The sequence below is a fragment of the Cynocephalus volans genome, chromosome 11 (assembly GCF_027409185.1).
Source record: "Cynocephalus volans isolate mCynVol1 chromosome 11, mCynVol1.pri, whole genome shotgun sequence".
Classification (NCBI taxonomy): Eukaryota; Metazoa; Chordata; class Mammalia; order Dermoptera; family Cynocephalidae; genus Cynocephalus; species Cynocephalus volans.
The window spans coordinates 108,146,739-108,159,166 of NC_084470.1; the positions used below are offsets into that span (position 1 = coordinate 108,146,739).

The window sequence follows — 12,428 nt, forward strand, 5'->3', positions numbered from 1 at the left end:
GACTAATACGTGTGCTCAGAGATCCAACACTGCACTGTAGAGAGTTCTTCTTCCCAGGCGATTAGGAATGAGCTACTGCTACAACAATAATAACAAATGAGGGCCTCATCACAGTTAGGAGCGTACAGAATGGCTTCTGTCAACTGAGGAAACCTCAAACAGTAAAACTCTTTCACCCTAAGACCTCAAACTGATGCCCATTAAAACGATCCAAACAAAAGTTACCTGATACAGTTCGATCCGTTGTTCAGGCACTCTGGCTTTTGGGTTCTGCAAACGAAAGACTCTGAACTCTGCTTTTACCAAATTGGAAGCATTCTTCTCCATTGCTGAGACATCAAATCGGACAATCCTGAAGTAGGGTCTGTAGAACGTGGGCGGGATGGCATCTGCAAAAAGTTAGGGCAATCATTGAAAATGATAAAATCCACTGTGCTCCCAAGAAAGACCACAGCATGAGATAGTCCCAAGAAACCATAAGGGAAATATCTCCAGAAGAATTTCGTTTCCAATAGCCAGTTTAATGCCATTAACAATTTAAGCAGGAAAAAAAAAAAAAATTAAAATCAACATGTGCGTTTGGTTACAGGAATAGCAGATTAATAGAGATTAACAAACCACTTCCAACTCCATTTGAAGGCATGCAGTTAACCCCCTATCCTTTGAAGGTTGACAGAATGATGGAAAATCCTAAATGGTTATGAATTGGAACACATTCATGACAGCTGATGCCTGGAGAGAGCTGTCAGGCTTGCGTACACTTTAATCAGGTGTGCCAAGAAAATAGCTCCTAATGGTAAGCAGCTTGCCCATGTAGTTTTTTCCTTGAATGTTTCATGTCCAAATACTCTACTTTTATCCAGGCTCACGCGTTGCATCTTTTTTGGCTTCACTATTTTGTTTTCTCACACACATATGACCAAATACACTCTCTAGTCAAGTTATGGTGAGGAAATCTGAATAAATAAAACTACACCCACATACTGGTTATACCAGGCCCAGTCTCAAAATTCTTTATTCAGGATAATATATGTTGGCAGGAGGTAATTCTAGCTTATAAAGAGAAAAAATAAGCCCAAATGTAAAACACAGAGTTCTAGAGAGTACACAATAATTTCGAGCTTATGGGTTGCTTAGGGTTTTGCTGTTATTTTTCAGTAATCTGACATTGCCTCCAAATATGTAACTGGGGCTATACTAACATCAAAACAGGTCCTTTTCTACCCCTGTGCTTTCATATACAACATCATTTATTGAGCACCTACCCCAGGCAGACCACTTGTCACAGGTATGTTTCTACAATCTTCTTCCAACATCTCCTGCAAACTTACTTTCTCCATTCCAGAATGTTCCATCCAGTCCTGGTTTCATTTCTTTCTACCCTCTCTTCAATTATGTAGCTTCATAACAACATCATCATTCACAGTTGTTATGTTTCTTCACAAATGTTTTTATGACCTCTGCATTATGTTTGTTTATTTTATTCTCCCCCAGGAAATTTTAAGAATCTTGAGGGCAAAGACTCTATTTGCCAGGTCTTTTTTTTTTTCCCCCACAGATCTAGGACAGGGCTCTGCATACATGCAGTTTACCAAATATCCACTGTTTGCACAGTTGGTCATCAATAGGAGTTTTGAAAGACTCAGGCATCTGGCTTACTGGAACACTAACTTATTAAATAAACCAGTCATCTTACTGATCTTAAAATAGAAATAAATACCTTTCGTGATTTCTTGGGAAATCCTTGCCCTTACGATTACACTGGAAAAAAAGATCTAGGAACACACTAACATTTGCTCATCTTAGGAGCCCTGCATTTTCCCCCTCACAGGGGCGTCCCCCATCTCTTTCCCCATGTACTTGTGACTCTCAGAATGCAGGCTATGGAGAAGCAGTAAATTTCAAGCCAAGCTCTCTGCTCGATGCTGAATTCATAAAATGACTGAATTGAGACCTTGTAGCCCATGAACCAGAAGTCTCAGAAACAAACAAACAAACAAACAAAACCCCAAAAATCCAAAGCATGCAGGTTTCAGAGAAAAGGAAGTATTCATGCAGACACAGTGAATACCCACGGCATCACCCCTGTGAAATAGTTGGTGGGCAGTTTTCAGGCTGGCAAACACTGGTACAAGCAGAAAGGTTTTTGGAGTCCCCTAGCATAGCAGTTTGAAAAGGCAGATGCTGAGAAAAAAAATAGATGTTCTTCTCCAGAGGCTGGAATATGCCCACCCCAGTGATTGGAAAGGCTAATACTATGCTGATCAGCTCAGCTGAGCACAGGCGGGATGCCCAGACCAAGACGCCTGGGCAGGGCTGGGGCCCGGCTCTCCGGCTTAGCATACCATCTTAGCCAGAACCTTCCACAGGCCAAGAGGCTGCATTCATCTTCCCATGGCCTCTGCATTAGACAGCAGAAGCTTCAAACATCGTTTGAAAGAGCATCCTGGAAGAGCAAAGCTGATTTAGTGCTTTTCCTATCGTTAGGAAGAATAAACATCTCGTTCATTTTGCCCTTCTCTTTTCGTGGAACCCCATAGGCCTCTTTTGCTCCCACAGACACCCATCTCTCACACCCACCCACCGCAACCATATCCTTCCCTCAAGTTTGTAAATAAGAGCTCTCGAGATTTATTTTTATTCTCTTTTGTGTTTATTAAACTTTGAACAATTTTTTCTCCCTTTCTGGTCTCCTGCCCATACGCACGCTTTCTTTTTATGGCTGCCTCAGACCATGAGGTCAATTTTGTTTCTTCTTCTTCTAAGTAAATCATCCAAGGATCCTGTCCTAGGCTTTTGAGCTTTGAAGGGACATTTACAAATATTTACAGGAGTGGCTTGATAGTTAAGTACAGTCCTTCTGCTCTGCTCCCTATACATTGGCAAATAGCCCTCCTCCCCTCTGGCGCTTATAACCATTTAGGCTGTTTATATTTCAACTGCCTGATAATACAAATGTGCATTTTTGGTTCTTGTTTTACGAGTAGAGCAGTTAATGCACAAAGCAAAAGGACAGCTGAGCAGCCCCCACCAGCGACTCTCCTCTGGCTGTAGCCGCCGTGAAGCGACCAGGCCAGAAGGACCCAGCAGCCTCCCCCACGCCTCTGCTCTAGCACAATAAACACTGTTGACCAAAGAACTGACTACCACTTCCAAGGGTCCATCCCAGCTGTCCCCTGCTATCATCTGCTACTGAGCATTATGCCAAATGTCTCCTCATTTGGACAAAAAAATAAAAAAGTCACTGTCATTTGCTCTGGCCTAGTCTGTGACCCTACCCTTACATCATAAATGCTTTTGGACATGTGGTGCACAGGGACCAAAGGAGGCCTTTCTATACCCAGCCAGGCCGTGGCAGGCTCACCCCTCAGCCCCTAGTGCCAGAGCGGCAGGGTAGGTGTGTAAGGCTGTACAGCTCTGATCCACCCACTCAGCCTGGGAGGGATGGAGCTTTTTCCTCTGCTTCCTCCAAGAGCTCACTTCCTGCTCTGGATGGGAGTTCTCTCTCAAGTCCTCTGTAATTCCAGTCCCAGTTCCTGTTCCATTGCCAGGCGGTCAGGTACTTGTGCTTGATCTCTGCCAGCCTAGCCACATTCACATCCTGGCCCGCTCCTTCCTCTCAGTTTCTGACCCACTTTTCAGTTCAATCAAATCGATTTTCCTCCAGCCCTTTGGATTTCAAACCAGTGAGCTGACTCTGGTCCTCCAATTCTTTCTCATGCACCTTCCTCACAGGGGAAATCTTGACATAGAAGATTCCAGCACGTCATCAAGTGAGTGGTTCCCCCTCCCCTCTACCCTGGCCACACACCCCTGCTACATCAAATTTTAGGGAATGGAGAGAGAGAAAAAAATGAGGAAATCTAACTAGGCATTAATTTACAAAGAAATAGTATACAGAAAGCCTAAATATAGCACTTAGTCATATACTACTCTATAAACATTATATGTTGACTTGTAACTGTTCCAAATAATTTATTAGCTTATTGCATATCATCTTTTCCCTGTGTTAGCACCTCGAGCTCAGAAATCTTTTACTTCTGGCTCTTTGGTTCCTTGCAGCCCATGGCTGGCTTCATGGGCAAGTGACCAGTGTGGGTGCACAGGGTCCCCCTGCTCAGAAAGGACTCACACTTGAGTTTAATGCTCTGTGGTCACCACCTTGAATGCTTTAATAATTTTATCTTTGAACTTGTGCTTTATAAGTGAAGTCTTGTAAGACAATGGAGCATGCGCAAAGGGCCTAGAACCTCAGCTACTGTGAGGTCCCCCTCCCGTTACCTGTCTGCATGCCTAGGATTCCCTATCTCCTACTCCTCGCACTCCAGTGTCCCCAGTCTCACTGGACACCCCTGGCCCACGCAGTGACCACTGTTGTCCTCCCACTCTGGGAGAGTCGGGGTCAGGCATGCAACCTGTGCAATTTCAGAGCAGGGCATGGTGGCAGCTGTTCCCACCCCAAGTTGGCAGCGCCACGGCACATTATTGTAAAACCCCGTGCCTCTCGCCCACTCTTAATCCAGATACTAAACACATCCCCGTGCAGGGTTTGCACTGTTATGTGTTGGAGTGTCAGTCCCATGAGAAGAGAGATGCCTGGCTCTACATGGCTTCAATCTGGTGGCTGAAGGCAGGCAAAACCCAGTAGCTGGTGGAAGGCATGCTCCAAGCTGCAGAGCAGGGCCCTGGGTCACTGTGTCACTCTGGGAGTATCCCCACGTCCAAGCGAGCACAGTATCAAGTAGCACAGAAAAACACCATGACAGTGAGTGAGAGAGAGAGAGAGAGAGAGAGAGAGAGAGAGAGAGCATGGAATACAGGAACAAGTTTTATATTTTAGAATCTTCAACAGTACTTTTTCTTGTTTTTTGAACAAGAGACCCACGTTTTCATTTTGAAAAAGGGCCCTGCGAATTCTGTAGCTAGGCTTGCCTCACCCACATACAGTTAGTTATAAGATCTTAATGCAGCAAAGGACCTTTAAGGCTATCTGAATTCTAATCCCAAATCAGCCAGTTCCTAGGGGTGTGGCCACGGGGACCTTATCTGGCTTTTTGAGCCTGTTTCTTCATCTGTATTATGAGGTATAATTTCCCACCTTACAGGTTTCCAATCATGTTGTCAGGATGATGTAAGTACACAGATAGAAAGTTAGAGCTGCAGGTCTAGCACTATTCTCCACTCTGGTCCCTCTCTGTCCTCCTCCCCATCTGCAACAAAGCTGCCAAGTGGTCCTTGGGCCTTCCATGAATGCCCTCAGGAGGGAGCGCTCTCATTGCCTGACAGATGTAGTTAAAGAGGGGAGAAAGAGCAGAAGCAGCTGTGTCCTGGGGCAGTTCATAAACAACTCTCCACACTGCACAGAGAGGAATCATGTCACCTAAGTTCTCAGACTTCTGGCCACTATCCTGTAATATTCTACCTGTTTCACTATAAACCCTGACCATTAGAAAGGATGCCAAGAGACTTCTATCTTCCCACCAAACGTCTCTGCATGTAGCAATTCCACCTCCCACGACGACGCTCATATGGGGACTACTAAAAAGAAAAAAGTGGAAAAAAAAAACTGAAGGAAGGTAACATCACCATATGTGATGGGCTCTGACAGAAAACAGATTTGGGGGCTGCAAGAAATCCCCTAAGGATGTGGATTTAGCACAGCTCAGCCCCGAGGGACCGCACTCCTTCAATCATCTGTCTACTGTTCACGCCCTATTAGGTTGCTTACACCACAAAACTGGCACGGAAAAAGTGCGACACATTGAAATGCCTGGGTCCAGGATCCACGGTGTTCACTTTATTTGCTAAAGCAGTGGTTTTCTCAGCATGAGGTTCCTGACCCATGGCGGCAGCCTCACCTGGGGATCTGGGATAACTGCAAATCCTCCAGGGAAGTCTGATGCACCATCTCACCAAAGTTTGATAGCCACTGTGCTAACAGATCCTGGTTGACTTCTAGCTGGTGAAACTAGTGCTAGTTAACAATAAGAATCAGATTAGTCGAGTCCAGGGGATAAAAACAAAGAGACCTTAGTGTCTAAAGGCAGCTTTCTTAGAGTCAGCACTGAACTGAACCCCCAAGGGGAACCCAGCACTTGTCTCCGTATCCTTAAGGAGTCCCAGGATAAGCTGGGAAGATCAGTAGTCAAAAATGAGATGCAGATGTATGGATATAACAGGAATTGTTAGTGGCCTGGAGGCTTCACTTGTCCTCCTGCCTGAGGTACTCACCATCTCCCTGAACTTCAAATCCAAGCTAGTCTCCCTTTTAGGGGAAAAGCTGCAGGAGGCGTACAAAGCAGTGCAGGTCCCTGTAGCTTAGAGTGGGCCTATGATCCTACATGGCAATGTTTATCAAACAGCAGGATGGTGGTGTGAATTTTAGCAAACGCGTTGGGCGATTCTTATGTACCTTGACTCAAGTTTGAAAACGACTGAAATAAAGGACGGAAGAAAAAAAATCTACAAAGAAAAACAGAAAGACAAAGGAGCATCTAAACCTTTGATGGGGCATTTTTAGGAAAAAAAAGAGTAAGACCAAGAAAAGAGGAAATCACAGCAATACAGGAGCTCTGAAACTTTCTTAAAATGGAAAAACAATTCCTCCGTGATTTTCACCAATCGTCTGCCTTGACTGCACATTTCAATTGACTGGCGACTTTGACAATACTGATGTCTGGGTGGGAGCACCTAAGAGTCTGGTTAACTGGACTGGGGTGGACTTAGTTCTAAGTTCCTCCGGTGATTCTGACGTGCAGCCAGGATTGAGAACCCCTCACTGAAGAGAAGACAGAGACATCAAATCCTATAAGGGATTTCAAATATTTCAGGAATTTGCATGTGGAAAGTTCTTCCTTTCTGTACAGCCATGGAGTCATATTCTGGCACAATATAAAAACAATATTCCAATAATTTAGAAGAGTTAAAAAAGGGGGGGGGGCAGGATGCACCCTGACCCAAAGGTGCAGCAGGGTTTCCTGAATCTGGTAGCAGGCTGAGCTAGATGGCCTCCCCACTCTGTCAATACATCATCCTCATTTTGATGCTCTCCATGCATAACGCCTCCAAAAATTGTTTTTCTCCCCTGAATCCCACTATGTTAATAACTGTTCACTCATCGTCTGCATCAGCATCACCTGGGGGGCTTACCAAAGTGCGAGTCACTCGGCTCTATCCTAGATGTACAGGGTGAATACCAAGTGATTCTTTTTTATACTCAAGTTTCAGAACTCCTGCCCTTGGCTATGATGGTCTAGCCACAGTGAACCTAGTCAGGCCCCCTCCGGTTACTCAGTGTGATGAACTAGCTAGGGATAAATAAAATATATCCATCCCCACCACACAAAGAAGGACCTGATCTCACTGCAGACTCACAATTCTACTTCATGACCCCCTTCCCATTTTAAAGAAGCTTTACATATTTCATCTCTGTGTAGAAGGTGTTTTTAATCCCCATTTCACAGATAAAGAAATTAAGAGCAAGGAAAGTGAAATAACTTTTGGTTGAGATCCAGGTGAGGTTGGCCTTTTAATCAAAAGCCCATGGCTTTTCACCACAATATTCTGCCTTCTGTGCAAAGGAGCTCCCTGAGTCAGTGGTGTGAATGCCTCCCCAGGCAGAAATACCACAACTAGAGATCAGCTCGACCTTGCAATAAAGCTTGAGACACGTCGATGCAAGGCCCAGCATCTCCACTGATACTCCTTAACAGAATGGCTCTGATTCAGACCTAGGGGCTCACACAGTATGAAAGTTCCCAGATAAGAAGCACTTGGCTAACACCAGTAGTGCCGAGGATCTTTCAGATCCCTGGTACCCCTAACTCTAGCAGCATCCACTGGCTCTATCCCTAAACCCCTCAAATGAACAGAACAAACTTCCCATTTCCCTTTCCAGAAATGACTACACTTTTCCTGCAGCTTAACAGTGATTTGTGTGGACTTTTGACATGCTTAATGAGTGTAGCGGCCCCTGATTCCTCACACCCCCAGCTTTGAGGGAAGTAGTTTGGGGTTCATTAAACATCCCCAAGGGTGCGGCAAGGCAAGCAACCCATGGGATGGTTGGAGGGCTATAAACCAGCTTCTATTTGTGTGCACACAGACGCCGCCAGCAAGAAACCAAGACAATTGTGTTTCGGGGTTTTCTGAAATTTGTCTTGGCACACTGGATATGGATTTTATTTCACGACCACATCCCAAACACGGCTGACATTGAAGTCACAGCAATTTAACACAAAACGACTGAGAAATAAACAGCACATCAGCAGTGGTTTCTGATTTTTCTCTCCAGCCATCCCACCTATTAAATGTAACACAGCACCAGAGCATCTGCGATTTAAAGTGGGAGTCTCCAAGATGGGGGTGGTGTCAAACGTGACTGCTGCTGGCAATGGTGAGTCTAATTGTGTCAGCATCAGCTTATGTGACTTGGCCTTCATCTAACTGCTATTTGAGACTGTGCTTACTGTTAGCATGGGTGTTTGAACCCCTTCTTACATGGTGCAAAAAAAGTAAAATAACAGTGGTGTCGGCCCATGGTGTTTGGTTTTCTTGAACTGTGACAGACATGGGGTTTCTAGTTTCTATTCCAAGGTTTCCATCACCCCCATAACCCCCCCTCCCCACATGGGGACACCTATTTCACTTCAGTTCCTCTACATTTCTTATCGAGCTCAGGGCTCTATAAGCAGTTGCGTAGGGTGTGCTGGGCTTTAGCAATAAAAGCTCTGGGTGCTGAAAGGGCAGGCCGACTTGCTGATGAGAGGCTGATGGCTGACTCAGAGGAGTGTAAGAGACAAAGAGCACAGGAAGGGTACGGCTGGACCCACTTTTGTGGGCAGGTGGACCATGAATGTGCTATATCCCTTTGCAATGGCTTTGCAGGGACAGGCTGTCCTTGCTGTTGGAATAGACTAGCCATAGTCTCATTCTTTACAGCACATTTAGCTATCTTAACCTTTTTCTTTTTCTCTCTCCCTTCTTATCCTCTCTCCTTCCTTTGCTCCATTTTCTTTCTCTCCTCATTTTCTTACTTCTCTTCAATCTGTGCTTTTGTTCTCAATGATATCCAGGGGTCAAAACAGTCGTTTTGAGTCCACCAATAGCATATAAAGAGGTCAATGACCCCATGACGCTGTTATCTGTAACTGAATTCTGGAATTCTGCAAGGGCTCCAAACAAGGTCAATAGGGGGAGGCCAATGTGTGCTGATTACTTTTACGAATTAAACCTGGAAATTCAGGCTATCATCCTTAACCTCTTAATACATTACAAGCACACTTTTATTTTTATCCCTCTCTACAGACGGAGAAACTGAGTAAGGTCTGTCTGAGACTGCACCACACCTCAGCAAGTAAGGATTAAAACTCACAGTCCTGGACATTCTTGCTCATCCCTGCAAAGAAAGCATTCTTATCCCACAACAAACAAACTCCGACATTCCCCTTTCCAAGAGTCAATATGCTTTCCCTGCAGCTCTTTCCCTGGTGTGGACTTTTGACATGGTTAATGGATGTAGTGGCTCCTTATTAACCTGAAGATCTTTCTCTAATCTTTCCAAAATTATACCAGTGATGCATATAACTGCCAATGCATGCCTTGTACTGTGAGCTTTCCTTTGTGTTTTCTGTAAGCTTCTTGCTTGTGGCCTCAATTTTTGCAAAGTAATCGCTAATTACTTTGAGGCACTGTGCTGATTCTTTTCTCTGCCCTAAAGCTTAAGCTAATAAGGCAGGGCACACCCTGCTAGGATTGCAAGCTGTTTACCAACTTAACCAAGTGGCATGGGCTGTTATTACTAACGTATTAAATTCATGACTTGGAAGTGAGTAAATATGAACAGGAATAAATGGCCTGGATTATCCAGTTTGAAAGAAGTAATGCAAATACAGCCAGTGTTCTGTCTCTCTGCAACTCTTCATTGCGATTAGAAACAAGAGCACACACAGGGGCTTGCCTGGCACCGACCAGGTGCTCTCTCAGTGTTATTGCAATCTAGCTCTTCTCACCATAATTTTCTCTACAAGACAAGACAAGACAGTTTCTCCCAGAACTCCTTCAATGACAAAGAACTCAGAACACAGAGATGACCCACCCCAACCTCTGACAGCTCCAGCTGTAAAAGAGTTCTTCCCATCTTAGGCTGAGCTGCTTTCTACAAGGGCTACACTGGGCTAGTTCTGCTACCCAAGGTGATCGACTTCCTTTCCACTTGACCCTACTTCGAAATTTTGAAGCCCATTTTCACGTCTCCTCTTCTCCATCTCTTCTCTTCTCTAAGCAAATAACCCACTATTTCCTTTTATTGTGTTTCATGAAAGTCATTCAGCTTTCTGGTTAGTCTCCGCTTTGCTCCAATCTTAAAATTGGATCCCTAAATCCGAACATAATTCTCAAAGCAGAACAGAGTAGAATTATCACCTTCCTTACTGGGGAACTTACATTTTATTAATGCATCACAATGGTGAATTATTTCCTATCTTTTTTTATAACCTTTGCATTCACGTCATATTTTCTATGTGTTTTGAATGTCTAAGAAATTACAAGTCTTTGGTCTTTTCTATAAAAAGTGATTTTACAGATGTCATCATCTTATGCTTATACTCTGAGGCTTTTTTGTGCAATATTTAAAATTTACCCCTATTCAGTGTATACTTATTTGATTTGATCCCCATTCCAAATATGCTGAAAAGGATATGAAGTCTAATGTGGTAGACCTGTGTGTTCACTTGTTAAATTATAGTGTGGAGAACAGTCATAAAATCAGAAGGACTTTTAATGTCTATTTCATTCAATACCCTAAATCCACAGAAAGAACAAAGTTTCTAAGATTTGTTTGGGTGTATACAGACCTGAATGCAAACTAGAACTGCTTCCTTCTGAGGTGCTTTTACTGCACCCGGCACTGCCACTAAACTGCTCAACCCCAGGAGGTGCAGTCAAGTCTACGAGAAGGGGGTCCCTGGAGCTGTGGGCATGTACTACCACCATGATAGGGTTTCTAGTTTGCCCAGTGGCACGTCTTCTTCAAGGTGGCTCATCAGGCCAGCTGTGTCCTGCTGTGAATCATCAAGGAAAAATGGCCATGGAACCAGGCCGACGAAGTTTCCGGAACCCACCTCACCCCAGGGATTAGTTTCCACATATGCTTCCTTGAAAAGCTGAATAGATGGTCTGGATTTTTCTTTATGCCAAATGGTAGCCCTCTATGTAGAAGAGAAAGATGGTAGAAAGTAAGAATTGCTTGGAAAACATCTTTAGTTACCAGGTATCCATATTAGCATTTCAGTAGATGGCCATCTAATGCCATACAAAGAATATCAGAGTTTCAAATGGCGGTGCTTTCTTAGGGTTGGTAGATGTATTCATTAAGGGTGTGCACTCTTCCCTCATCCTGTTTGTACTGGCAACACAGCTATGGGCAATTAAGATACGGGAACATACAGGAATTATAGGAATCCAGATGAACTGTGGCATGAACGAGTTCTGCAATGGAGCCAGGGGCGTTATGCTTGTTTTAAGAAATCGTATTCATTTAGGAGGTAAGCAGTTTTCTGTTCTTCAAGGTTGGGCCACTATTTGTGAGAAGGGGAAAAACAGTCTTTAAATTAATAATAATCTCTATTGCAGAACTAGACCATGGCTAAGTACTCTGAAATGTTAAATACGTGTTATTTTTATGTAATCGAACTAGCTGAGAGCAAGCCCTACAGATTAGCTTCAATCTCATTACTTCTGTGTAAAGAGGCTATGAAATATACAAATTTTAATTGGCTCTAGGGACACTGGGAGATAAAACTGAGTGAAAAATAGCAGTCAGGGTGTCCGAAGAGTTAATCCAGTTCCAATTTATTTTATACTTCAGCAAAGTTGGAAGGCACTGTAATTTTGAGAATGGAAGGAGAATTCTTAAGAAAAAATGAGTTTTTCTCTTTGGAGGAGCTCAAGATCTGTCATACAGCTCTCTCTCTTTTCTTTATAAACCTTCAAGAAGTCTTTGTGACAGGGGTCACAACTCAGTTTCCTGAGCTTTCCCTGCTCTCTTTTCTTACAGGAGGTTATGTAGACAGGATAAGACAAATGCTTTTATTTAGTCCCAAGTCAACTGCTTGCCTACACTTCTTAAAAATTATTTACTAAGTCCTCTTTAAAGAAGAGTTATTTGAATAAAGCCAGTGCTTCATAAATGTGACAGGGTGAAAGTAAATGGAATTCCTAAAACATCATAATGGAGTGCATATACATATATAACCAAAATAAAATAAATAGCAAATGAAGATATAAAGATGGAAAACTTACACAAAGCCAGCAGAGGGCTTATCTCAGAGTACTCAAGTAGACCCTAAAGTCAGTGGAATAACTTTACTACGTCTGGGTATGTGAGTTATGTCACTGAAGACATCCATTCCTCACCATATTACTTTGGT

The 12,428-nt window shown here is 43.6% G+C and overlaps 1 protein-coding gene across 2 annotated transcripts in view; it reads right to left on the minus strand.

The window, feature by feature from the left end:
- TGFB2 (transforming growth factor beta 2) overlaps positions 1 to 12,428 on the minus strand; it is an 80,454-nt gene that overhangs the window by 31,946 nt on the left and 36,080 nt on the right. For both annotated transcript variants that reach the window (XM_063114794.1, XM_063114795.1), the window contains one exon: positions 226 to 389. In XM_063114794.1, coding sequence (XP_062970864.1) covers positions 226 to 389 — 164 coding nt within the window. The remainder of the gene's footprint in view (positions 1 to 225; positions 390 to 12,428) is intronic.